Source organism: Heterodontus francisci, chromosome 18 (genome assembly GCF_036365525.1).
Source record: "Heterodontus francisci isolate sHetFra1 chromosome 18, sHetFra1.hap1, whole genome shotgun sequence".
Lineage (NCBI taxonomy): Eukaryota > Metazoa > Chordata > Chondrichthyes > Heterodontiformes > Heterodontidae > Heterodontus > Heterodontus francisci.
In genome coordinates, this window is record NC_090388.1 from 32573555 (window position 1) to 32598912 (window position 25358).

At 46.4% G+C, this 25358-nt stretch overlaps 1 protein-coding gene across 1 annotated transcript in view; it reads left to right on the plus strand.

The window, feature by feature from the left end:
• Nucleotides 1-16386: 16386 nt before the first annotated feature.
• Nucleotides 16387-25358, plus strand: part of nup107 (nucleoporin 107) — a 67475-nt gene continuing 58503 nt past the window's right edge. The window contains exons 1-2 of the mRNA XM_068050499.1: nucleotides 16387-16540; nucleotides 19957-20039. Of these exons, the coding sequence (XP_067906600.1) occupies nucleotides 16509-16540; nucleotides 19957-20039 (115 nt within the window). The 5' untranslated portion in view covers nucleotides 16387-16508. The remainder of the gene's footprint in view (nucleotides 16541-19956; nucleotides 20040-25358) is intronic.

Consider the following 25358-nt stretch of genomic DNA (forward strand, 5'->3'; position numbering starts at 1 on the left):
CCCTCCTACATTAGCAGAACCCACCTCTCCCAGTGGGGCTGCCGGCCGCCCACAGCCTCAGGCGCTCTGATTGGCCTTCCCCCTGCACAGCCCACCCACTGTCCTTAATTAGATGGCAAACGTGGAGGCGGCCTGTAAATTGGCCACCTCTGGGAAGATCGCACAGGCGGGCAGCCCTCAGACACCATTGCTGTTGGGACCCAGAAATGGTCCCTGCCCACGTTTAAAAACAATACTGGTAAGGTTCTGCCCATTGAGATTGTTGGTGGAGGGGGGGAGCATCACCAGTCTTCTCCCCTCATACGAGTACCCCGCTAGATATCAACCCAGTGTTCAGAGACCAGAACTGTTGTCTCTGCTGGCTGACACCATTTAATGTTGCATGGAATAAACAGGATATGCTGGGAACACTCAGCAGGTCAGGCAGTATCTAATTGAGATGTTTAAGGTGTTTAAAGGATCCGATAGGGGTAGATAGAAACGATTTCCTCTGGTGGAGGAAGTCCAGGTCAAGGAGGTATAACCCTAAAATTTGAGTTAGACTGTTCTGGAACTACTTCTTTACACAAAACGTAGTGGGAATCTGAAACTCTCTTCCTCCAAAGAGCTGTTAAGGCTAGGTCAACTGAAAATTTCAGAACCGAAATTGGTGAATATTTGTTCAGCATGATATTGAGGGTTACAGAACCAAAGTGATTAGATAGAGTTGAGATACAGATCAGCCATGATCTATTTGGAACAGGCTTGAGGGGCTGATTGACCTGCTCCTGTTCCTATGTAGACAGAACTGAGTAGTTAACATTTTGGGTGTGTACTCTTCATCATGACTGGTTAACTCTCTCTGGCATAATTGGTATGTCTAAGGCAGATTGAAAAATTGTGGTCAGAGCGTCTGCTAGCTTCTCTGCCTCTTGGGTGCATACCAACTTGATCAGAGACTTTAAGTTCTGCTAATTCGCTGAACCAATTCCATTTCTATAGTTAGCTCTAACAATTGTATCACATCCTCCTTCAGCTCACAAGAAGTGCAGCGCTGAAAATACAGAACCCAAACTGAAAAGTTATAAAAATTGACTTTTCCTTTTAAAAAAATTGGACAGTGTGCTGCAAAATGGTCACCAAAGGTCAGATGACCTGGCCCTGTAAATTCAAACTGTCTTACTGTCTGTTAAGGACAAAAGGATGCGTTTCAAGCTAAGAGGTGTCAATTACACCCATCCTGCACCCATCAAGAGACATTCCTGAATAAAATGGATTCTTCTGAAACAAAGAAGGTGTGAAGTAACCACATCCTGGTCCATTACTGGTCATCACAGGGAGGCAGCACTGCGTCTCCCAACAGAGGCAACATGTGAGAGATTTTTACCTTAAAAACTAGCTCTCTGGAGAGGGAAGAGATCACAACAACAGCACAAAAGCCTATCCAACCTAGAGCTGTTGAGAGATCCAGCAAAAACCAAAGAAGGAGCCCTGCTGCGAATTCTACATTTCAACTTGGTGCAGCAGAGAACTGAAAGTGACCACCCCTCCTGACTGAAGTCTCAACCACCAGAAAAATCTACAAACAACCCAGGCCTGCAACTTTAAAAGAAGAAACTGTCCTCCAGGAAGATTCAACAGGTTTACCATGAACGCCGAACACCTACCTCACTTCAACCCACTTACCTTTTTCCTCTCTGTTTATTCTTGTGTGTGTGCGCATGTGCACAAGTGAAAATGTGTGTGAGCGCAGTTGTGACCATTTCGGGATAAGGCATGTTGCTCAATAAATAATTAATCTTCTGTTTTAAACGTACAAGAAGTTAAAACCCTAGTAACAAAAAACACTTGCTATAGTCAGTTGGGAGGTGAACAGTGGGAACCCACACCCCTTACCACCTGGCCGTAACAACATTTATACTTCCCCCAACATTTGTAAAATCTGATGTAAATATTTAATATTGCCACCAAATTTTTGTTCTTCATAAGTAGTTTCCTTTATCTCAAGTGATCTTGTCCTGTTAAATTATTTTGACAATTGTAAATGTTTTCTTCCTTTTATGTTACCTGCTAGCCTTTTTCAAAATCCCTTTTATCCTTTTTACTTTCCTTGCTCATCTCCCCACTATACTTCTACTTTCATTATGCTTTGGTATCCCTTGTTTTTTCAATACTTTTGTTTTAAATTTGTTTGGTTTTAATCCCTTCATCTAGAGATCCACATTTTTGCTTGATAGGAAAATATTTATTTCGTAGTCTATTCATCTAATTATTGAAGATTCCCTACTACTGATCTGTTCAGTTTTCTAAGTTTTCCATTGGACCAGATCCCTTCTAAATGTGCTAAACTTTATTTTTTTCTTATTTCATTTTGAATCTAACTTTTCTGTGATCAATATTTTCAATTTGTTCACTTATTGTCACATTATTCACTAGAATAATACCATTGGAACTATAGTTATGAGGAGAGACTTGAGAATAATTTCCACTGGAGCAGAGAAGACTAAAAGAAGATTTAATAAAGTTTTTTTTAAATCATGAAAGGCTTTAATAGGTGAATTTGAGCAGAGAACACACCATCAAACAGTACTTAAATAGCTAGAGTTTAACCAGTGAGAAATCAGTGGTGAATATAGGTAAGTAGTTTAGAATTTATCGGGGTACATTTTAACTATCTGGTGGTTGACCAGTGAGGGGGATGGCCCATTAATGCTGACAGCAGACTCAGTCCATTTTGAGGACTGGGTCTCATTAACATCAGACCAACAATCACTGCAAAGCAGATTGCAATGATCTTACAGCAGTATACAGGATAGTAAATGGAATTGAGAAAGTTAACCAGAATATTTTAAATTAAGATGGGGATGTAGGACAATCTAGTAAAAGGTGATCTTAAGGCTGATGTCAGGAAGTTCCTCTTGACACAGAGTGATCAACAGTTGGAATGGACTTTTAGGCAGTGTTTGAGTAAAAAACCCTGGAATAATTTGAAAAAAGATCCAGCAATGGGTGAGAGCTGTTCTTGATGGAAGAGTTAAAATGGGCTCAGTGGCTTCCCTTATCCTATATTTTCTTGTGCTCTTGTGAAGTAATGATGGAACATCAGTTACAGGAAACCTTTCCAAATTTTCCAGCTATGGAATTCAAACAGTAGAAACCAGGGGAGTAATACATTTAAGTTTACATAGAAACCAAGTTGGCAGAGCTTCATGGGCAGAATAGCCAGAATGCTAGGGCCACAAATAGGATACCCCAGCCTTAACTGGAAACTGATGAGTAGGTATCCAGCAATTTTGCTGTCTTGAGCATCAGTTGAATTTGTAATGCACTAGGGGGCACCAGTGAAGGGTAATACAAAGATTCAAAGAAATTAGACGATCCCAGCACTATTCATTGCCTTCAAACCCAAAGTTAAACTAAATAGACAACAGGATGAATTTGGCATTGCTACTAAAATATGGTACAGCTTTCTTTGAACTGTCCTCAGTAGTTCTGAATGCTAATCTGAAGTCATGCTGTTTCTTGGTACTGAAATATCAGGTTACTCATTAATTTGCATATAAATATTTTCATGTGTGGGGAACTGTGGGCAATAACCTGTAATTACCATTCAATTGCATTTGTGTGCCACTACACTTCTTTTAAAAATGTGTACTGAATCGATGAATGACTGTGACAAGCACATTCCATAAATTGTGCAGTACCTAATCATAAGTATTATAGGGGTTTATTTCACAAATCTGTTCTGCTTGCATATTTGAAATTTAGGCACGTAATATCCATGATTTGCAATGTCTGCCCAAATATTTGATTTTACTGAATGAGACTCCCCAACGACAGTGCCAAATCGCATTAATTTGTAAAGAACTGAATGATTATATGATCAAGGAACAAACATAAAGATATGGCATAGTTCTCTTGCTACAGATATTTACCAGATAACATATACTGTATTATAATCAAATAACGTATGACTTTTATAAGTGCATCTTAACGCATATTCTAAGTTTCTTTTATTGCAATGGTAAATACAAAGAAAAGTTTAGAAATTCTATATGTCACATGTTCTTGCAGTTGCACTGACATCTTATGGGCAATTAAGGAGCATTTTCTTAAATATGATTACAGTTTGGTTTGGCCATTTTGTTTGAAGCCATGGTTATGTCTAAATCCTGGGCTGTATTTTACCGGCCCCTCGACACTGCGGGTTGTGGCATGAGGGCCGTTATAATTCTGCGGGGAGAGGCACACCTCGACCCGCAACGTTGAGAAGGGCCCGCCGCATATTAAAAGGGTGATAAAAGGTGTGACACCAACCCCCCACCCCCCCACCCCGCTGCCTGGCGGTGGGCCCTTCATCAGCATACGCAAATTAACACTAAGAAATGCAAATAAACTTACCTGAAGGTGGCAGCTGTCCCACGCCGATTTTACGGCCGCCATTCGTGCTTTGCGCGAGGGGGGAGGGAGGGGTGGGGGAATGGGGAAAACCATTTTGAGTGGTTGTGTGAATGGTGGGAAGGGGTTGAAGGGCAAAAGTTTGAAGGTTGGGGGGTAAAGTTCAGTTAGTGAAAAAGACATTTTTTGGTTATCCCGGGCAATGAAATGACCACTGAGGGGGTTAGGGAAGGGCCTCGGTCACAACATGTTGTATTTAATAAAAATTAATAATTCTACACCTTTAGAAATTGTAATTTTTGCTAAGGGCTTAAAGCCCTTAAAAATGGCGCCGCAGCACAGCATGCGATTAAATTTCAGCCCCTAATATAAATATCTTAGTTTAGTTTAGTTTAGTTTAGTCTTAAATGCTTCTTACTTGCAATTCCAGTACAGTGTGTTGAGGGAAGATCAGGGCACATTTAATATAACTGGCTGTATCCTCTTAAAATCTGATGGTTGACATGCTGATCATAGCTATTCCCAATTTTTCACTGTATTTTTTTGGAAAAATGTTACTGAAAGAGTCAGCCATTTGCAGAAAATTTACTGAGAACTGTATTTTAGCAGTTTAGCAGAAATGTTTTGAGTAGGTTGGCTGCAAGAAAGCATTTTTGAAGTTTAATTAAAATATTATCTTCAGATTGTTTATACAACATATCACAATAAATATTCTTGAATTAGACTAGTTGCATGCAACTGATCACAAGACTGTTCTAAAGGCAATGATAAATCTAAAATATCAAGAAAAGATGATTAAATTCTTAAATCAAGAAGTTTAATGAGGTATATTTTCAAATATTTCCCATAAAACTGGCCTTGTGGATTGGTTGTCCATTATAGAAGCCATCCAATTTTCAATTCACTTGAACTCGATGGGCTTCTAGCCCAATATATTTACAAATGATGACCTCTTTATAGAATTATAATGATGCACACACAAGGACAAAGATAATGAACCAGTGATTGGACTGCTCAAAAGAAAGTTCTGTTGTCCGGATAGGTCCAGGGATGCCTTGCAGCATGTGGCCAGTATCATCTCATAAATTGTAGTGGCATGTTTTGTGCTTCACAACTTCACATTTCAGGTCAATTATGTCACTTCAGGTGCTTTAGAAGTGACTCATGAAGAACAGGAAGCAAGTGCAGTAGGAACAGTTGCGAGATACCAAAGGGCGGCACAGTGGCGCAGTGGTTAGCACCGCAGCCTCACAGCTCCAGCGACCCGGGTTCAAGTCTGGGTACTGTGTGGAGTTTGCAAGTTCTCCCTGTGTCTGCGTGGGTTTCCTCCGGGTGCTCCGGTTTCCTCCCACAAGCCAAAGACTTGCAGGTTGATAGGTAAATTGGCCATTATAAATTGCCCCTAGTATAGGTAGGTGGTAGGGGAATATAGGAACAGGTGAGGATGTGGTAGGAATATGGGATTAGTGTAGGATTAGTATAAATGGGTGGTTGATGGTCGGCACAGACTCGGTGGGCCGAAGGGCCTGTTTCAGTGCTGTATCTCTAAATCTAAATCTAAATAGGCTCATTCAGCACACCATCATGGGTGAAGAGAAAACACTATTACTCAACAATTTGCCTTCTTTCACCATACTCCCAATGGTCTATATTAAATCCTTGTTCCTAATAGTTCGCCAATACATCTTAATTCTGAGCTATAACATCAGTACAGAATCTGTTCTTCACTGTCATAGGGGAACCAAACACCAAGCAATTCACAGAATCACAGAACGTTACAGTGCAGCAGGAGGCCATTCGGCCCATCATGTCCACATGGGCTCTCTGAAAGAGCCATTTCTTCAGTTCCATTCCCCTGCCTTCTCCCCATAACCCTGCACATTCTTCCTTTTCATATAACTGTCTAAATTCCCTTTTGAATGCTTCAATTGAACCTGCCTCCACCACGTTCTCAGGCAGCACGTCAGACCTTAACACGCGCTGCTTGAAAAAGCTTTTCCTCGTGTCACTTTTGCTTCCCTTACCAAGTACTTTAAGTCTGTGCCCTCTCGTTCTCAATCCTTTCACAAGTGGGAACAGTTTCTCTCTATCTACTCTGTCCAGACCCCTCATGATTTTGAATACCTCTTTCAAATCACCTCTGTCTTCTCTTCTCCAAGGAAAACAGTCCTAACTTCTCCAATCTATCTTTATAACTGAAATTCCTCGTCCCTGGAACCATTCTTCTGAATCTTTTCTGTACTGCCTCCAATGCCCTCACATCTTTCCTAAAGTGTGGCGCCCAGAACTGGATGCAATACTCCAACTGAGGTCCAACTAGTGTCTTATACAAGTTCAACATAACTTCCTTGCTCTTGTACTCTATGCCGTCCAGGATACTGTATGCTTTATTAACTGCTCTCTCAACCTGTCCTGCCACCTTCAATGACTTATGCACATATACACCTAGGTCCCTCTGCTCCTATACCCCCTTTAGAATTGTACTCTTTATTTTATATTGTCTCTCCATGTTCTTCCTAGCAAAATGAATCACTTCACATTTCTCTGCATTGAACTTCATCTGCCACCTGTCTGCCCATTCCACCAACTTGTCCATGTCCTTTTGAAGTTTTACACTATCCTCCTCACAGTTCACAATGCTTCCAAGTTTTGTATCATCTGCAAACTTTGAAATTGTGCCCTGTACACCAAAGTCCAGGTCATTACTAGATATAACACTGATCCCTGGGAAACTCCACTACTAACCTTCCTCCAGCCCGAAAGACATCCATTAACTATTACTCTTTGTTTCCTCAGCCAATTTCGTATCCATGTTGCTACCGTCCCTTTTATTCCATGAGCTACAAGTTTTCTCACAAGTCTGTTATGCGGCACTGTATCAAATGCCTTTTGAAAGTCCATATACACCACATCAACAACATTGCCCTCACCAACCCTCTCTGTTACCTCCTCAAAAAACTCCAGCAAGTTAGTGAAACATGATTTTCCCTTAAGAAATCGATGCTGGCTTTTCTTAATTAACTCGCATTTGTCCATATGACTATTGATTTTGTCCCGAATTATTTTTTCTAGAACTTTTCCCACCACTGAAGTTAAATTGACTGGGTTGTAATTGTTCAGCTTATCTTTACACCCTTTTTTGAACAAGGGTATAACGTTTGAAATTCTCCAGTCCTCTGGCACCACCCCGAGTCTAAGGAAAACTGAAAAATTATGGCCAGTGCCTCCACGATTTCCATCTTCACTTCCCTCAGTATCCTTGGATGCATCTCATCTGGTCCTGGTGCTTTATCCACTTTAAGTACAGACAGCCTATCTAATATTTCCTCTTTATCAATTTTAAACCCCTCTAGTGTCTGACGTACCTCCTCTTTCAACATTGCCTGGGTTGCATCTTCTTCCTTGGTAAAGATGGATGCAAAGTATTCATTTAATACCTCAGCTATGCCCTCTGCCTCCTTGTGTAAATCCCCTTTCTGGTCCCTAATCGGCCCCACTCCTCCTTTTATCACCCTTTTACAATTTATATGCCTATAGAAAACTTTGGGATTTCCTTTAATGTTGGCTGCCAGTCTCTTTTCATGCTCTTTCTTTACTTCTCTTAAATTATTTTTCACTTCACCTCTGGACCTTCTATATTCAGCTTCATTTTCAATAGTATTTTCTACCTGGCATCTGTCATAAGCACACTTTTTCTTCTTTATCCTAATTTCTACCTCTTTTGTCATCCAGGAAGCTCTGGATTTGTATGCCCTACTTTTCCCCTTCGACGGAACATACCTTGACTGTGCCCAAACTATCTCTTCTTTGAAGGTAGCCCATTATTCATCTACCGGTTTTCCTGCCAGCATTTGACTCCAGTTTATTTGCTCCAGCTCACCCCATTGAAGTTATCCTTCCCCCAGTTAATTATTCTTAGCCTGGATTGCTTTTTGTCCTTTTCCATAGTCAGCCTAAACCTTATGATACAATGATCACTATCCCCTAAATGCTCTCCTACTGATACTTGATCCACTTGGCCCACCTCATTCCCAAGAACCAGGTCTAGTAGTGTCTTTTTTCTTGTTGGAAAGCTGTTGTAGAACATTTTCCTGAACACACTCTGGGAACTCTTGCCCCTCACTGCCGTTGCACTACTATTATCCCAGTCTATGTTTGGATAATTACATCAGTTATTCCAGTGATTTAGTATAACTATTTACAAAAGTCAAATTTGATTGGTGAGGAAGGAAAAATAGAACTCCAAGGAAGTGGAAACTTAGTAATAGAAACACAGTTTATATACCCCTGGTACAGTAATCATCTTCTAAAGCAGCATCCTCCACATAGTATGTCCACTCATTTCATCAATGTGTGCAGGATTTCCACCAAAGAATGCTGACTTCCTGCAAGCCAGGAAACCGTTACTTTGTTTTCTGAAATGACATAAATAAGTGAAGTATATAAAACTATTCTTCATCTGTAATTACTGCAACACTATTAACAGTGTTGTAAACTCATTTATTGAAATTTTTAAATGTACAATAAAAACAAATATATTTGAATCTTTAGAAGACCTGTTTAATAAAATGGTGACAGCACAGAAGGAGGCCATTCATCCCATCAAGTCTGTCCTGGCTCTCTGCAACAGCAATCCAGCTAGGCCCGCTTCCTTGTCCTTTCCCTGTAGCCCTGCAAATTTTCTCCCTTCAAATATTTACTTAACTCTATTTTGAAAGTCACAATTGAATGTGCCTCCACCACACTCTCAGGTAGTGCATTCCAGATCCTAAACATCCATGGCACCATTGGCTCTTTTGCCAACAACCTTAAATCTGTGTCCTCTGGCTCTAGTTCCTTCTACTGAAGGGAACAATTTTTCTCTATCTACTCTATCTAGATCACTTATAATTTTGAATACCTTTACTAAAACTCCTTTCAACCTTTCTAAGGAGAACAACCCCAGCTTCTCCAGTCTATCCATGTAACTGAAGTCCTTCATGCCAGGAACCACTCTCGTAAATCTTCTCTGGACCTTCTCTAAGGTCTTCACATTCCTCATAAAGTGCAGTGCTTAGAATTGGACACAATACTCCAGTTGTAACCGAACCAGTGGTTCCTCATAACTCCTTGCTTTTGTATTCGATGCCTCTATTTACAAAGCTCAGGATCCTGTATGTTTTTTTTAACTACTTTCTCAACCTACAATGCCACCTTCAATGATTTTTGTACATATGCTCCCAGGTCTCTCTGTACCTGCACCCCCTTTTGAATTGTAGTTTAGTTTATATTGCCTCTCTTTCTTCCTACCAAAATATATCACTTCACATTTCTGTGCATTAAATTTCATCTGCCATATGTGCACCCATTCCACCAGCCTGTCCATGTCCTCTTGAAGTCCGTCACTATCCTCAATGTTCACAATACTTCCAAGTTTAGTGTCATCTGCAAATTTTAAAATTGTGCCCTGCACACCCAAGTCCAAGTCATTAATATTTATCACAAAAAGCAGTGGTCTTAGTACTGACCCCTGGGAAACCCCACTGTATTCCTCCAGGAAAAAAATCTGTTCACCACTATGTTTCCTCTTCAGCCAATTTTGTATCCAGGCTGCCACTGCATCTTTTATTCCATGGGCTTTAACTTTGCTGACAAGCCTATTATGTGACATTGACCTAATCAAAAGCTCAATCAAGTTAGTTAAACGTAATTTGCCTTTAACAAATCAGTGCTGGCTTTCCTTAATAAATCCACACTTGTCCAAGTGACTGTTAATTTACCTGACGGCTTCCCAACGTGGGCAAAATAACCTGGAGGGCAGGAAGTGCCCCTTAATTGTCCATTCAAGTGGCTCACTTGGCTGCCCAGTGGGTGGCTGTGTTGCCAAGGTTCTGGTGATGGCTACATGCCATGCCGGTGGGAAGACATCGGGCTCCCCTCCCTACGTCTTCTCGCGCCATCTTGCCAGCCTTCCCGCCTCCAATGGGTCAGGAAAATTCAGCTCAGAGAGTCATTACAGCACAGAAGGAGGCCATTCAGCCCATTGGTTCCATGCTGGCATTGTAGAGCAATCCAATCAGTCCCATTCCCCTGAACTACTCCCGTAGCCGTGGAAGTTTTATTTCAAGTGCCCATACAATTTCTTTTTGAAGTCATTCATTGTCTCCACTTCCACCACCCTCGTAGGCAGCAAGTTCCAGGTGTTACACTTACGTAAAGTGCAGCAATTGAGAATACAAGAACTCAACCTGAGTGTTTTAAAAATGGACTTTTCGTTTAAAAAAACTCGACAATGTGCTTCAAAATGAGCACCAAAGGACAAAAGACCTGGCCTTGTATATTCAAGCTGTCTTACTGTCTGGCAAGGACAGAAGGATACATTCCTAAGGGATGTCAATTACACCAATCCTGAACCCATCAAGAGACATTTTTGAATTGAAGGGTTCTTCTGAAACAAAGAAAGTGTGAAGTAGCCACGTTCTGGGCCATTGTCGGTCGCCACAGGGAGGAAGGTCTATGTCTCCTAACAGAGGCAAGATGTGAGAGACTTTTAGCTTAAAAGGTAGCTCTCTGGAGTGAGAGAGAATCAGGACAAAACGCTACCAAACCCTATCCAGCTGAGAGCTGGGAGAAAAATCCAGCAAGAAGGTGCTCTGCTGTGAATTCTACACTTCAACTTGTACAGCAGAGGACAGGAAATGATCCCCTGTCTTCAGACTGAAATTTCACCCAACAGAGAAATGTACAAACAACCCAGGCCTGCAACTTTAAAGAGAAATTGACCTCTGAGAGGATTCAATAGGTTTACCGTGAGCCCTGAAACCCTACCTCACCTGAAACCACTTATCCCTTTTCCCTCTCTATCTGACTCTTCTTGTGTGTGTCTTTGTGTGAGTCAATGTGCATGCGGGTGTGGTTGCAATCGTTTCAGCAGTGAATATTTGCTTAATAGATAATCTTTTTTCAACCTACGAGAAAACCTGTCATGTCTGTTTATTTGACAAATAAAACACAGAGGGGTTAAAACTCTAATAACAAAAACATTTGCTATCAGTCAGGTGGGAGTTGAACAGTGGGGACCCACATCCCTCACTGTAACAAAAACAAGAAATGCTGGAGTCACTCAGCAGGTCTGGCAGCATCTGTGGAAAGAGAAGCAGAGTTAACGTTTCGGGTCAGTGACCCTTCTTCGGAACCCTCACTGTAACACAGGTCATTACCACTCGCTGCGTAGAAAAGATCTTCCTCAGATACCTTCTGCATCTCTTGCTGAAAACTTTTTTTTATTCTTTCATGGGATGCAGGTGTTGCTGGCAAGGCCAGCATTTATTGCCCATCCCTAATTGCCCTTGACAACTGAGTGGCTAGTGAGGCCATTTCAGAGGGCAGTTAAGAGTCAACTACATTACTGTGGGTCTGGAGTCATATGGAGGCCAGACCAGGTAAGAATGGCAAATTTCTTTCCCTAAAGGACATTCATTTTGATTAATTAATTGAATTTTAATTCCACCAGCTGCCATGGTGGGATTTGAACTGTATCCCCATGGCATTGACCTGGTGTTCTGGATTACTAGTCCAGTGCCATTACCACTACGCCACCGTCACCCCCAATCTGTACCCCAAGTCTTTGTACCAGCTTTTCTTTGTCTACCCTATCCAAACCCATCATAATCTTGTACACCTCTATCAAATCTTCCCTCAATCTCCTTTGTTTCAAGGAGAACAACCCCAGCTTGTCCAACTTACCTTGTACCTAAAGTCCCTCATCGCCATTCTGGTAAATCTTCACTGCTCCCTCTTAAGGACCCTCACACCCTTCCTAAAGTGTGGTGCCCAGAATTGAACACAATACTCCAGTTGCGGCCAAACTAGGTTCACCATAACCTCCTTGGTTTTGTATTCTATGCCTCTATTTTTAAAGCCCAGGATCCCATGTGGCTTATTAAATACTTACTCAACCTGCCCTGCCACGTTCAATGATTGGTGCACATATACACCCAGATCCCTCTGCTCCCACACTCCCTTTAGAATTGTATCATTTATTTTATATTGCCTTTCCTCATTCTTCTGACCAAAATTTATCACTTCACACTTCTCAGCATTAAATTTCATCTGCCATGCGTGTGCTCATTCCCCCAACCTGTCTATGTCCTCTTGAAGTTTATCATTATACTCCTCACAGTTCACAATACTTCCAAGGTTTGTGCCATTTGCAAATTTGCATACCCAAGTCGAGGCCATTAATATAAATCAAGAAAAACCTAATACCATCTCCTGGGGAACTCCGGTCTATACCTCCCTCCAGTCCGAAAAACAACTATTTACCGTTACTCTGTTTCCTGTCCACTTTGTATCCATGCTGCCACTGTCCCTTTTATTCCATGGGCTTCAACTTTTTTGACAAGCCTGTTATGTGGCACTTTATAAAATGCCTTTTGGAAGTCCATGTACATCACTTCTTCAGCCAGAAGTGCTGAATGGATGATCCATCTCGGCCTCCTCCTGAAGTCCCCCGCATCACAGATGTCAGTCTTCAGCCAATCCAATTCACTCCACGCGATATCAAGAAATGGCTGAAGGCACTGGATACTGCAAAGGCTATGTTCCCTGACAACATTCCAGCAATAGTGCTGAAGACTTGTGCTCCAGAAATAGCCGCGTCCCTAGCCAAGCTGTTCCAGTACAACTACAACTCTGGCATCTACTCAGCAATGTGGAAAATTGCCCAGGTATGCCCTGTACACAATTTGCAGGACAAATCCAACCTGGTCAATTACCACCCTATCAGTCTACTCCCAATCATCAGTAAAGTGATGGAAAGGGTTGTCGACATTGCTATCAAGCGGCACTTGCTTAGCAATAACCTGCTCCCTGACAGTGAGTTTGGGTTCCGCCAGGGCCACTCAGCTCCTGACCTCATTACAGCCTTGGTTCAAACATGGAAAAAAGAGCTGAACTCCAGAAGTGAGGTGAGTTACTACCCTTGACATCAAGGCAGCATTTGACCGAGTATGGCATCAAGGAGCCCTAGCAAAACTGGAGTCAATAGGACTCAGGGGGAAAACTCTCCGCTGGTTGGAGTCATATCTAGCTCAAAGGAAGATAGTTGTGTTGTTGGAGGTCAACCATTTCAGTCCCAGGACATCATTGCAGGAGTTCCTCAGGGTAGTGTCCTAGGCCCAACCATCTTCAGCTGCTTCATCAATGACCTTCCCTCCATCATAAGGTCAGAAGTGGGGATGTTCGCTGATGATTGCACAATGTTCAGCACCATTCATGACTCCTCAGATACTGAAGCAGTCCATGTAGAAATGCAGCAAGACCTGGACAATATCCAGGCTTGGGCTGATAAATTGCAAGTAACATTCGTGCCACACAAGTGCCAGGCAATGACCATTTCAAATGAGAGAATCTAACCATCTCCCCTTGACATTCAATGGCATTACCATTGCTGAATCTCCCACTATCGACATCCTGGGGGTCACCATTGACCAGAACCTGAATGGACCTGCCACATAAATGCTGTGGCTACAAGAGCAGGTCAGAGGCTGTAAATTCTGCAGCACATAACTCACCTCCTGTCTCCCCGATGCTTGTCCACCATCTGCAAGGCACAAGCCAGGAGTGTGATGGAATACTCTCCACTTGTCTGGATGGGTGCAGTTACAACAACACTCAAGAAGCTCGACACCATCCAGGACAAAGCAGCCCACTTGATTGTCACCCCATCCACCACCTTCAACATTCACTCCCTCCATCACCGATGCACAGTGGCAGCAGTGTGTACCATCTACAAGATGCACTGCAGCAACGCACCAAGGCTCCTTAGACAGCACCTTCCAAACCCATGAAAACTACCACCTAGAAGGACAAGAGCAGCAGATGCAAGGGAACACCACCACCTGCAAGTTCCCCTACAAGCCACACACCATCCTGTCTAGAAACTATATCACTGTTCCTTCACTGTCGCTGGGTCAAAATCCTGGAACTCCATTTCTAACAGCACTGTTGGTGTACCTACACCCCAAAAACTGCAGCGATTCAAGAAGGCAGCTCACCACACCACCTTCTCAAGGGCAATAAGGGATGAACAATAGCCAGCGATGCCCATATCCCCCGAACATATTTTTTAAAGAATCACATCAACACAATTACTCTCATCAACCCTGTCTGCTACCTCATCAAAATACTCAATCAAATTTGACCTTAACAAATCCATGCTGGCTTTCCTTAATTAATCCACATTTGTCCAAGTGACTGTTAATTTTGTCCCAGATTATCATTTCTAAAAAAATTTCCACCACCAAGGTTAAACTGACTGGCCTATAGTTGCTGGGCTTATCCTAACACCCTTTTTTGAACAAGGGTGTAACATTTGCAATTCTCCAGTTCTCTGGTACCACCCCTGTATCTAAGGATGACTAGAAGATTATGGCCAGTGCCTCTGCAATTTCCACCCTTACTTCCATCGGTATCCTCAGATGCATCTGATCTGTTCCTGCTGACTTATCAATTTTAAGTACAGCCAGTGTCTCAATTATCTCCTCTTTCACCATGACTTTGGCAGCATTTTCTTCCTTGGTAAAGACAGATGCAAGGTACTCATTTAGTACTTCAACCATGCCCTCTGTTTCCATGCATAAATCCCCTTTTTGGTCCCTAATTGTCCCTGCTCCTCCTTTTACCTTCCCTTTACTATTTATATTGGAGTCATAGAGTCATTACGGCACAGAAAGCCTATAAGAAGAATTTTGGCTTCCCTTTCATGTTGGCTGCCAGTATCTTCTCATGCTCGCTCCTTGCTGCTCCTTTTTCTTTTTTCACACCCCTCTGAACTTTCTATATTCAGTCTGTTGGAAGTTGTGATAGTGGAAGAGTGAACAAGGGTGTTTCAGAGGAACCCCCTAGAAAGGGAATAAATACATTCATAGAAATTCTTATATAAAAGCAAAATATTGCAGGTGCTGGAAATCTGAAATAAAAAAAAGAAATGCTGGAAATACTCAGCAGCTCTGGCAGCATCTGCGGAGAGAGAAGCAGAGTTAACGTTTCAGGTCAGTGATCTTTCATCAGAACCTGACCTCATAATCGGAATCCTATGTGTGCAGTTAGTAGCATTCTTGCCTTTGTATTAGAAGGTTATCGGTTCAAGTCCACTCCAGGATTTAAGCATAAAAATCTAGACTAACAATCCAGCTCAGTACTGAGGGAGCACTATGTTCTTAGAGGGGCTATCTTTTGGGTGAAATGTTAAACTAATCTCCCCTTCTGTCCTCTGGTGGGTGTAAAACATTCCATGGCATGATTTTGAAAAAGAGCAGGGAAGTTATCCTTGGTTTCTTGGCCAATATATATCCCTCAAGCAACATCACAAAAACAGATTATCTGGTCATTATCACATTTCTGTTTGTGGGAGCTTGCTGCATGCAAACTGGCTGCTACATTTCCTATGTTGCAACAGTAACTACATTTCAACAGTACCTCAATGCCAGACCCTTTCCATGCCAGACCCTTCTCTTTCTCCCCTGCAACAGACCTCTCTCTTCTCTGCCACCCTACACTCCCCCAACCATCCCCGCCCTCCAGCACAGACCCCCTTTATCCACAGACCCCTGTCTCCCTCGGCTCCACAATTCCCCCACCTGCCTGCTGTTTATGCGAAGGGAAGATGTGTTTGTGGGTAGTATCATGCTGTAGATGGATGTCTGAGGGATCAGGGAAAGGAGTGAGATCAGAGATATGGGAAATGTTAATTTCCTATTGGCCCCTGTATTTGTCAACTTCAGGAAGAATATCTCATCATATTGGTGAGCACTTTGCAGTCTGAATCTCAACATGCTTAACATTAACTTGTATTATTGAGTCCTCCTACAGATAATGCCATTGTGGCAAGTAGAATGCAGGACTATCTTCTCTTCCAAATAGATCCATCAAACACTTCCCCATACAAACAGTAAAGTGTGTGAAATGTGAGTCAGGCTGCTCGCTATCGGTAGAGGGCGCCCAGTTTGGCGCCGAGCTCCGGAGGGAAGTCGTTACCTCTTGGCCCTGAATGAGGCGGCGGTTGAGCTGCGCGCTGACCTGATGATGGGTTTAGTTTTGCTGGTGGCTGCTTTTAACTGATAGGACACGGTAGTTTACCGGTATTCATCATGGCGAAAGCGTGGTTGGATTCGCTAGACAGGTAGGAAGGCTGGCCTGCGCCTAAGTGCCAGCCAGAGATGTGGTTTGGACCTGGATTGGACTTCGGGCACGGGGTGGGCGGCGAAATTGAGGGGCGGGGGGAGGAAGAGGTGGGGGGAGGGATAGGGAGGCCGAGGAGGGGTTGGCGGGCGTTGGTTGGGGGTTGTGCAGGTCGGGGATGGGTTGGTGGGTGGGTGTGGAGGCCGAGGATGGGTTGGGGGGGGGAAGAGGCCGAGGAGGGGTCATGGTTTGGGGGGGGTGGGGGAGAAGAGGCCGAGGAGGGGTCATGGTTGGGGGGGGAGGGGGAGAGGCTGAGGAGGGGTCATGGTTGGGGGGGGGAGGGGGAGAGGCTGAGGAGGGGTCATGGTTGGGGGGGGGGAGGGGGAGAGGCCGAGGAGGGGTCATGGTTGTTGGGGGGGGGGCAGGAAGAGGCCGAGGAGAGGTCATTGTTGGGGGGGGGGAAGAGGCCGAGGAGGGGTCATGGTTGTTGGGGGGGGGGGGAAGAGGCCGAGGAGGGGTCATTGTTGGGGGGGGGGGAAGAGGCTGAGGAGGGGTCATTGTTGGGGGGGGGGGGAAGAGGCCGAGGAGGGGTCATGGTTTGGGGGGGGGGGAAAAGAGGCCGAGGAGGGGGTCATGGTTGGGGGGGGGGGAAGAGGCCGAGGAGGGGTCATGGTTGGGGGGGGGAGGGGGAGAGGCTGAGGAGGGGTCATGGTTGGGGGGGGGGGAGGGGGAGAGGCTGAGGAGGGGTCATGGTTGGGGGGGGGAGGGGGAGAGGCTGAGGAGGGGTCATGGTTGGGGGGGGGAGGGGGAGAGGCTGAGGAGGGGTCATGGTTGGGGGGGGAGGGGGAGAGGCCGAGGAGGGGTCATGGTTGGGGGGGGGGAGGGGGAGAGGCCGATGAGGGGTCATGGTTGGGGGGGGGAGGGGGGAGAGGCCGAGGAGGGGTCATGGTTGGGGGGGGGAGGGGGAGAGGCCGAGGAGGGGTCATGGTTGGGGGGGGTAGGGGGAGAGGCCGAGGAGGGGTCATGGTTGGGGGGGGGGGGGGGAGAGGCCGAGGAGGGGTCATGGTTGGGGGGGGAGGGGGAGAGGCCGAGGAGGGGTCATGGTTGGGGGGGGGGGAGGGGGAGAGGCCGAGGAGGGGTCATGGTTGGGGGGGGGGAGGGGGAGAGGCCGAGGAGGGGTCATGGTTGGGGGGGGGGAGGGGGAGAGGCCGAGGAGGGGTCATGGTTGGGGGGGGGGTCATGGTTGGGGGGGGCCGAGAAGGGGTCATGGTTGGGGGGAGGCGGAAAGAGGCCGAGGAGGGGTCATGGTTGGGGGGAGGGGTCATGGTTGGGGAGGGGGCCGAGGAGGGGTCGTGGGTGGGGGGGGGTTGGAGGCCGAGGAGGGGTCGTGGGTGGAGGCCGAGGAGGGGTCGTGGGTGGGGGGGGGGGCGGGGGTGGAGGCCGAGAAGGGGTCGTGGGTGGGGGGGGGGGCGCGGGTGGAGGCCGAGAAGGGGTCGTGGGTGGGGGGGGGTGGAGGCCGAGAAGGGGTCGTGGGTGGGGGCCGAGAAGGGGTCGTGGGTGGGGGGGGGGGGGAAAGAGGCCGAGGAGGGGTCATGGTTGGGGGAGGGGGGGGAAGAGGCCGAGGAGGGGTCATGGTTGGGGGAGGGGGGGGGAAGAGGCCGAGGAGGGGTCATGGTTGGGGGGGGGGGGGAAGAGGCCGAGGAGGGGTCATGGTTGGGGGGGGGGGGGAGAAGAGGCCGAGGAGGGGTCATGGTTGGGGGGGGGAGGGGGAGAGGCTGAGGAGGGGTCATGGTTGGGGGGGGCCGAGAAGGGGTCATGGTTGGGGGGAGGGGGAAAGAGGCCGAGGAGGGGTCATGGTTGGGGGGAGGGGTCATGGTTGGGGGGGGGGGGCCGAGGAGGGGTCATGGGTGGGGGGGGGTTGGAGGCCGAGGAGGGGTCGTGGGTGGGGGGGCGGGGGTGGAGGCCGAGGAGGGGTCGTGGGTGGGGGGGCGGGGGTGGAGGCCGAGGAGGGGTCGTGGGTGGGGGGTCGGGGGTGGAGGCCGAGAAGGGGTCGTGGGTGGGGGGGGGCGGGGGTGGAGGCCGAGAAGGGGTCGTGGGTGGGGGGGGGCGGGGGTGGAGGCCGAGAAGGGGTCGTGGGTGGGGGGGGGCGGGGGTGGAGGCCGAGAAGGGGTCGTGGGTGGGGGGGGGGGGGGGGGAGAAAGAGGCCGAGGAGGGGTCATGGTTGGGGGAGGGGGGGGAAGAGGCCGAGGAGGGGTCATGGTTGGGGGAGGGGGGGGGAAGAGGCCGAGGAGGGGTCATGGTTGGGGGAGGGGGGGGAAGAGGCCGAGGAGGGGTCATGGTTGGGGGAGGGGGGGGAAGAGGCCGAGGAGGGGTCATGGTTGGGGGAGGGGGGGGGAGGCCGAGGGGGGGTCATGGTTGGGGGGGGGGAGAAGAGGCCGAGGAGGGGTCATGGTTGGGGGTGGGGGGGGAGAAGAGGCCGAGGAGGGGTCATGGTTGGGGGGGGGGGCCGAGGGGGGGTCATGGTTGGGGGGGGGGAGGGAGAAGAGGCCGAGGAGGGGTCGTGGGGGAGGGGGGAGGAGGCCGAGGAGGGGTCGTGGGTGGAGGGGGTGGAGGCTGAGAAGGGGTCGTGGGTGGGGGGGCGGGGGGAAAGGCCCAGGAGGGGTTGTGGGGGAGGCCGAGGAGGGGTGGGGGGGGGGGGGATGCCGAGGAGGGGTTGTGGGGGTGGAGGCCGAGGAGGGGTTGTGGGGGGGGGTGGATGCCGAGGAGGGGTTGTGGTGGGGGGGGGTGGAGGCCATGGAGGGGGAGTAAGTGCAGGAGGATGGTGTACTGGGGAGGAATGGAGGGTGTGGGGGCAGGGGAGAATGGGAGGGGGAGTGGGGGAGATACCGGGAAGGAGGATTTGAAAGTGGAGGGGTGGGGGAGAGAGAGTGGGAACGGGGGTGAGGGGAAGAGAGGAGGGTTGGAGTGAGGGGAAGAGAGTTAAAGAGGGAGAGACAGGGCACGGGAGAGTGGTGATCGGGTGTGTGTGGTAGCAGGATAGGTAGGGGAAGAGGGATGTGAATTTGGGGGACTGGTGGGGGGGGGGAAAAGAGGTGCGGGGTGGAGGGTTGATCCAGAGAGAAGGAAGGGGACATTTGGAGTGCAAGGTAGTGTGGAATCCTGGGAGAACGGTTTGGAGGGAGGCACAACATATTCTCTTCCTAGTGATATTTTTTTGTAAACTCTAGTTTGATCTTCATTTGGTGTCAGTTTCTATTTTAGAAAAGATCCTCGCTGAACACATCGCATATTTTGTTCAATAGCATGGGAAAATATTGCGTAGTGAAATTAGTTTGAATTGTATAGCAATAAGAACTTTCGCAATTACTTTTAAAGCCTGAACATTGATTTCTAAACTTGCTGAACTTTCTATTTTAGACAACTGAGTAAAGAAGTGCTATCTCCTATTGTTCGGAGCACCGAGATTAGTAGAACTTCTCTGAGACGCAGCCAGGGTGTTTGTATCCTTTTCATATTGTGCCCGCTCTGATAAAGGGTCTCCACTTGAAACATTTAACATTCTCTGTAGCAGATATTGTGCATTTCTTGTGTTTTCAGTATTTCCTCTTGGGCTTTCTCAGTTATCTTTGTAGCTCAGGGACATGTTGACACATTTTTGTAAAGGGGGGTGTGAGAACTGACTTTATCAACTGGATGGTTCAGACAAGAACATTAAGTCCTAGAATTTATGTTGGGAAAGGTCTTGAAGATAATTATCAAGACTTCAAAAAGAATCAATCCTAGAACAAGCATTTGGATCACTGAACTGTCAACATCCCTTTGTAAGGATAAAATCAACAAAAATATGGGAGAGGATAGATCAATGAATTGAGAGGCATAAATGGAGTTGCCTAGTGTATTTATTTTAAATACTGCAAAAATGTATTTCCACACTTTTGCAAAGTGATTCCATACTTTTGCAGAGAATTACAATGCACAGTCTGCATCTGTTTGAGTTTATTTGTGGCGTGATATGGTTGCATAATAGTTGCTTAATTGTAATATACAGCATATTTTGGGCATTCGTGATTCAGTTTGTCTACTTCTCACTATGGTAGGGAGGTTCCAGGTATCTCATTCTCCACACAAATATTTAATTCAACAAAGCAATGTGTCTGGGGAAAAGTGTCTTTGGATTTAAAAGGTTATAGTAAATATGCATTTTTAAAACAATGAAAATGTCCAGCAGAAAAAGAGAATGAGTGCAGTATTTCCCACAGAGTCTAAACAATGAATTTGCCTGTTCAAGATCAGTTTATTTGGAGTTCAAAAAAGCTTGCAATGAACACAAGTGGTTATGGGAAAGCCTGATTATTGTAGAAGGAAGGAAAGACAGAAATGGTAAGGAAGGAAAGCTAATAGGTTTCTTGGAGGCAGTTTCAGCAATGATGGAGATAAGGGTGCTTCTTTTGCTATCAGGGAGGACATTCTTGGCCTTCTGACAAAAGGGTTGGGGTTCAGAGAAGTAAAACCTGATTGTCGTTTAGCCTTGTGAAAGACTTGATAAAACTGTTTTTGAAGAATCAAAAGGAATAAGAATTTTATTGCTCTAATCAGTGGCATGGATAAGGTGGATTGAGCCATTGAACTGCAGGAAGACCAATTGAGAGTGCTGAGTGTGTGATCTGAAAGAAGTTGAATGAGCAGCAGGAGGCCATTTGTCTGAAGATGAGAAAGAGGATAGAGCTTTGAGGAACCTGAAGTTAAAGGGAAGAGTCAAAGGAAGAACAGAACAGTCAAATACAACATAAATAGAGCAATTTGAGAGGAACTACATAACCGTTAACATAGTGTTGGAGGGCAGATCATATGTTTTTTTCATTCCTTCATGGGATGTGGGCATCACTGGCATTTATTGCCCATCCCTAACTGCCATTGACAAGGTGGTGATGAGCTGCCTTCTTGAACTGCTGCAGTCCATGTGGGGTAGGTACACCAGCAATGCTGTTAGGAAGAGAGTTCCAGGATCTTGATCCAGCGGCAATGAAGGAATGGTGATATAGTTCCAAGTCAGGATGGTGTGTGGCTTGTAGGGGAACTTGCAGGTGGTGGTGTCCCCTTGACTCTGCTGCCCTTGTCCTTCTAGTTGGTAGATGTCACCGGTTTGGACGGTGCTGTCTAAGGAGCCTTGGTGCGTTGCTGCAGTGCCATCTTGTAGATGGTACACACTGCTGCTACTGTATATCGGTGATGGAGCGAGTGAATGTTTGTGCATGGGGTGACAATCAAACAGGCTGCATTGTCCTGGATGGTGTCGAGCTTCTAGAGTGTTGTTGGAGCTGCACCCATCCAGGCAAGTATAGAGTATTCTGTCACACTCCTGATTTGTGCCTTGTAGATGGTGGACAGGCTTTGGGGAGTCAGAAGGTGAGTTAATCGCTGCAGGATTCCTAGCCTCTGACCTGCTCTTGTAGCCATGGTGTTAATATGGCTACTCCAGTTCAATTTCTGGTCAATGGTAATCCCCCAGGATGTTGAGAATGGGGGATTCAGCGATCATAATGCCATCGAATATCAAGGGAGGTGGTTAGATTCTTTCTTGTTGGAGATGGTGATTGCCTGGTACTTGTGTGGCGCAAATGCTACTTGCCACTTTGCCCAAGCCTGGATATTGTCCAGGTCTTACTGTGTGGAAGTGAGCAGAAAGGTATGGCACTATGCTTAATGGGAAATATAGCCAAGTTAGGAATAGTAGCTTTGCTGAGCTTTGATTTTAAGTGGCAGAAACCACAATGAAATAGTTAAAAGTAAAGGCAGAGCGTGTGAGACAGTAAAGACTAGCGGACACTGGTAATTGCAAGGACATCTGTTCTTCATGGCCTGAGTGTATGACTCCCTGTGGTTTGAAGTAGATGGACTCATATGAATCAAAGGATGTCCATCCCTGTGTGAGTGATAAGAAGTGCTAGGCCCCTCTTATCTTCGTGAACTGCCACTACTTGATGTTGCTGCAGACGGCACGAAACACTCAGGAATGTACACCTAATAGAGATAGCAGGATGCGCCGCAATTACTTGTCACAGGGTAGAGACTGACTCATGATCCATGTAGGGAGTGAGACCAGCATGGTTATTGATGATTCCTATGCTCTTGTTAATTAGCTTGCTTATCCGCTTTGTTTTATCTTGCTGGTACAAAACAATATTTTATTAGTAACAAGTATGTATTGAGAATGGAGTGTATTGTAACCTCAGTAACAGATGTACTGCATGTCACCACGTGGGTGAAGTCGAATTGTATCGCACTGATTGGTTAAACAAGGCGGTGTAGCATGAATCTTAATGTATAAACAGTAGTACCTGTATCAAAAACTTCACTTACTCTGGGGGGGGGACCCGACAGACTCTGGTGGAGTCAGTGCCGCTGTTCTCAGAGTAAGTCCGCTGACGACTGCGCAAATAAGGTAATTGATTTTACCTACACATCCGACTCGGTATATTTACTGAACCAGACTGAAGGCAAAAAGAACTCAGATTAACAACTGCATTTCTACACGGAATGCTTCAGTATCTGAGGAGTCGTGAATGGTGCTGAACATTGTGCAGTCATCAGCGAACATCCCCACTTCTGACCTTATGATTGAAGGAAGGTCATTGATGAAGCAGTTGAAGATGGTTGGGCCTAGGACACTACTCTGAGGAACTCCTGCAATGATGTCCTGGAGCTGAGATGATTGACCTCCAACAACCACAACCATCTTCCTTTGCACTAGGTATGACTCCAACCAGCAGAGGGTTTTCCCCCTAATTCCCATTGTCTTCAGTTTTGAACAAAGAACAGAACAGTACAGCACAGGAACAGGCCATTCGGCCCTCCAAGCCTGCGCCGATCTTGATGCCTGCCTAAACTAACACCTTCTGCACTTCCGGGGCCCATATCCCTCTATTCCCTTCCTATTCATGTATTTATCAAGATGTCTCTTAAACGTCGCTATCGTATCTGCTTCCACCACCTCCCCTGGCAGCAAGTTCCAGGCACTCACCACCCTCTGTGTAAAAATCTTGCCTCGCACATCCCCTCTAAACTTTGCCCCTTGCACCTTAAACCTATGTCCCCTAGTAACTGACTCTTCCACCCTGGGGAAAAAGCTTCTGACTATCCACTCTGTCCATGCCGCTCATAACTTTGTAAACCTCTGTCATGCCGCCCCTCCACCTCCGTTGTTCCAGTGAAAACAATCCGAGTTTTTCCAGCCTCTCCTCATAGCTAATGCCCTCCAGACCAGGCAACATCCTGGTAAACCTCTTCTGTACCCTCTCCAAAGCCTCCACGTCCTTCTGGTAGTGTGGCGGCCAGAATTGCACGCAATAATCCAAGTGTGGCCTAACTAAGGTTCTGTACAGCTGCAACATATACTCTATGCCCCGACCGATGAAGGCAAGCATGCAGTATGCCTTCTTGACTACCTTATCCACCTGCGTTGCCACTTTCAGTGACCTGTGGACCTGTACGCCCAGATCTCTCTGCCTGTCAATACTCCTAAGGGTTCTGCCATTTACTGTATACCTCCCACCTGCATTAGACATTCCAAAATACATTACCTCACATTTGTCCGGATTAAACTCCATCTGCCATTTCTGCGCCCAAGTCTCCAACCGATCTATATCCTGCTGTATCCTCTGACAATCCTCATCATTATCCGCAACTCCACCAACCTTTGTGTCGTCCGCAAACTTCAGACCAGCTACATCTTCCTCCAAATCATTTATATATACTACAAACAGCAAAGGTCCCAGCACTGATCCCTGCGGAACACCACTAGTCACATTCCTCCATTCAGAAAAACACCCATCCACTAATACCCTCTGTCTTCTATGTCCAAGCCAGTTCTGTATCCATTTTTCTACGGCTCCTTGATGCCATGCTTGGTCAAATGCTGCCTTGATGTCAAAGGTACCTTGCCTCTTGAGTTCAGCTCTTTCGTCCTTGTTTGAACCAAGGCTGTAATGAGGTCAGGAGTTGAGTGGCCCTGGCGGAACCCAAACTGAGCGTCAGTGAGCAGGTTATTGCTAAGCAAATGCCACTTGATAGTACTGTTTATAACACCTTCCGTCACTTTACTGATGATTGAGAGTAGACTGATGGGGTGGTCATTGGCCTGCTTGGACTTGTCCTGCTTTTTGTATACAGGACAATTTTCCACATTGCTGGGTAAATGCCAGTGTTGTAGCTGTACTGGAACAGCTTGGCTATGGGTGCAGCAAGTTCTGGAGCACAGGTCTTCAGTACTATTGCCAGAATGTCGTCAGGGCCCATAGTCTTTGCAGTATCCACTGTCTTCAGTTGTTGATATCACGCGGAATGAATCGAATTGGCTCAAGACTGTGTCTTTGGGGATCCTGCCATGTAATGTTGGGGGCTTCAGGAGGAGGCCGAGATGGATCATCCACTCGGCACTTCTGCCTAAAGATTGTTGCAAATGCTTCAGCCTTATCTTTTGCACTGATGTGCTGGGCTCCCCCATCATTGAAGATGGGGATATTTGTGGAGCCATCTCCTCTAGTTGTTTAATTGTCTGTCACAATTGAAGACTGGATGTGACAGGACTGCAGAGCTTAGATCTGATTCGTTGGTTGTGGGATTGCTTAGCTGTCTACCGCATGCTACTTACGCTGTTTGGCACGCAAGTAGTCCTGGGTTGTAGCTTCACCAGGTTGGCACCTTATTTTGAGATATGCCTGGTGCTGCTCCCGGCATGCCTTTCTGCACTCTTAATTGAACTAGGGTTGGTTCCCTGGCTTAATGGTAGTGGTAGAGTGAGGGATATGCAGGGCCATGAG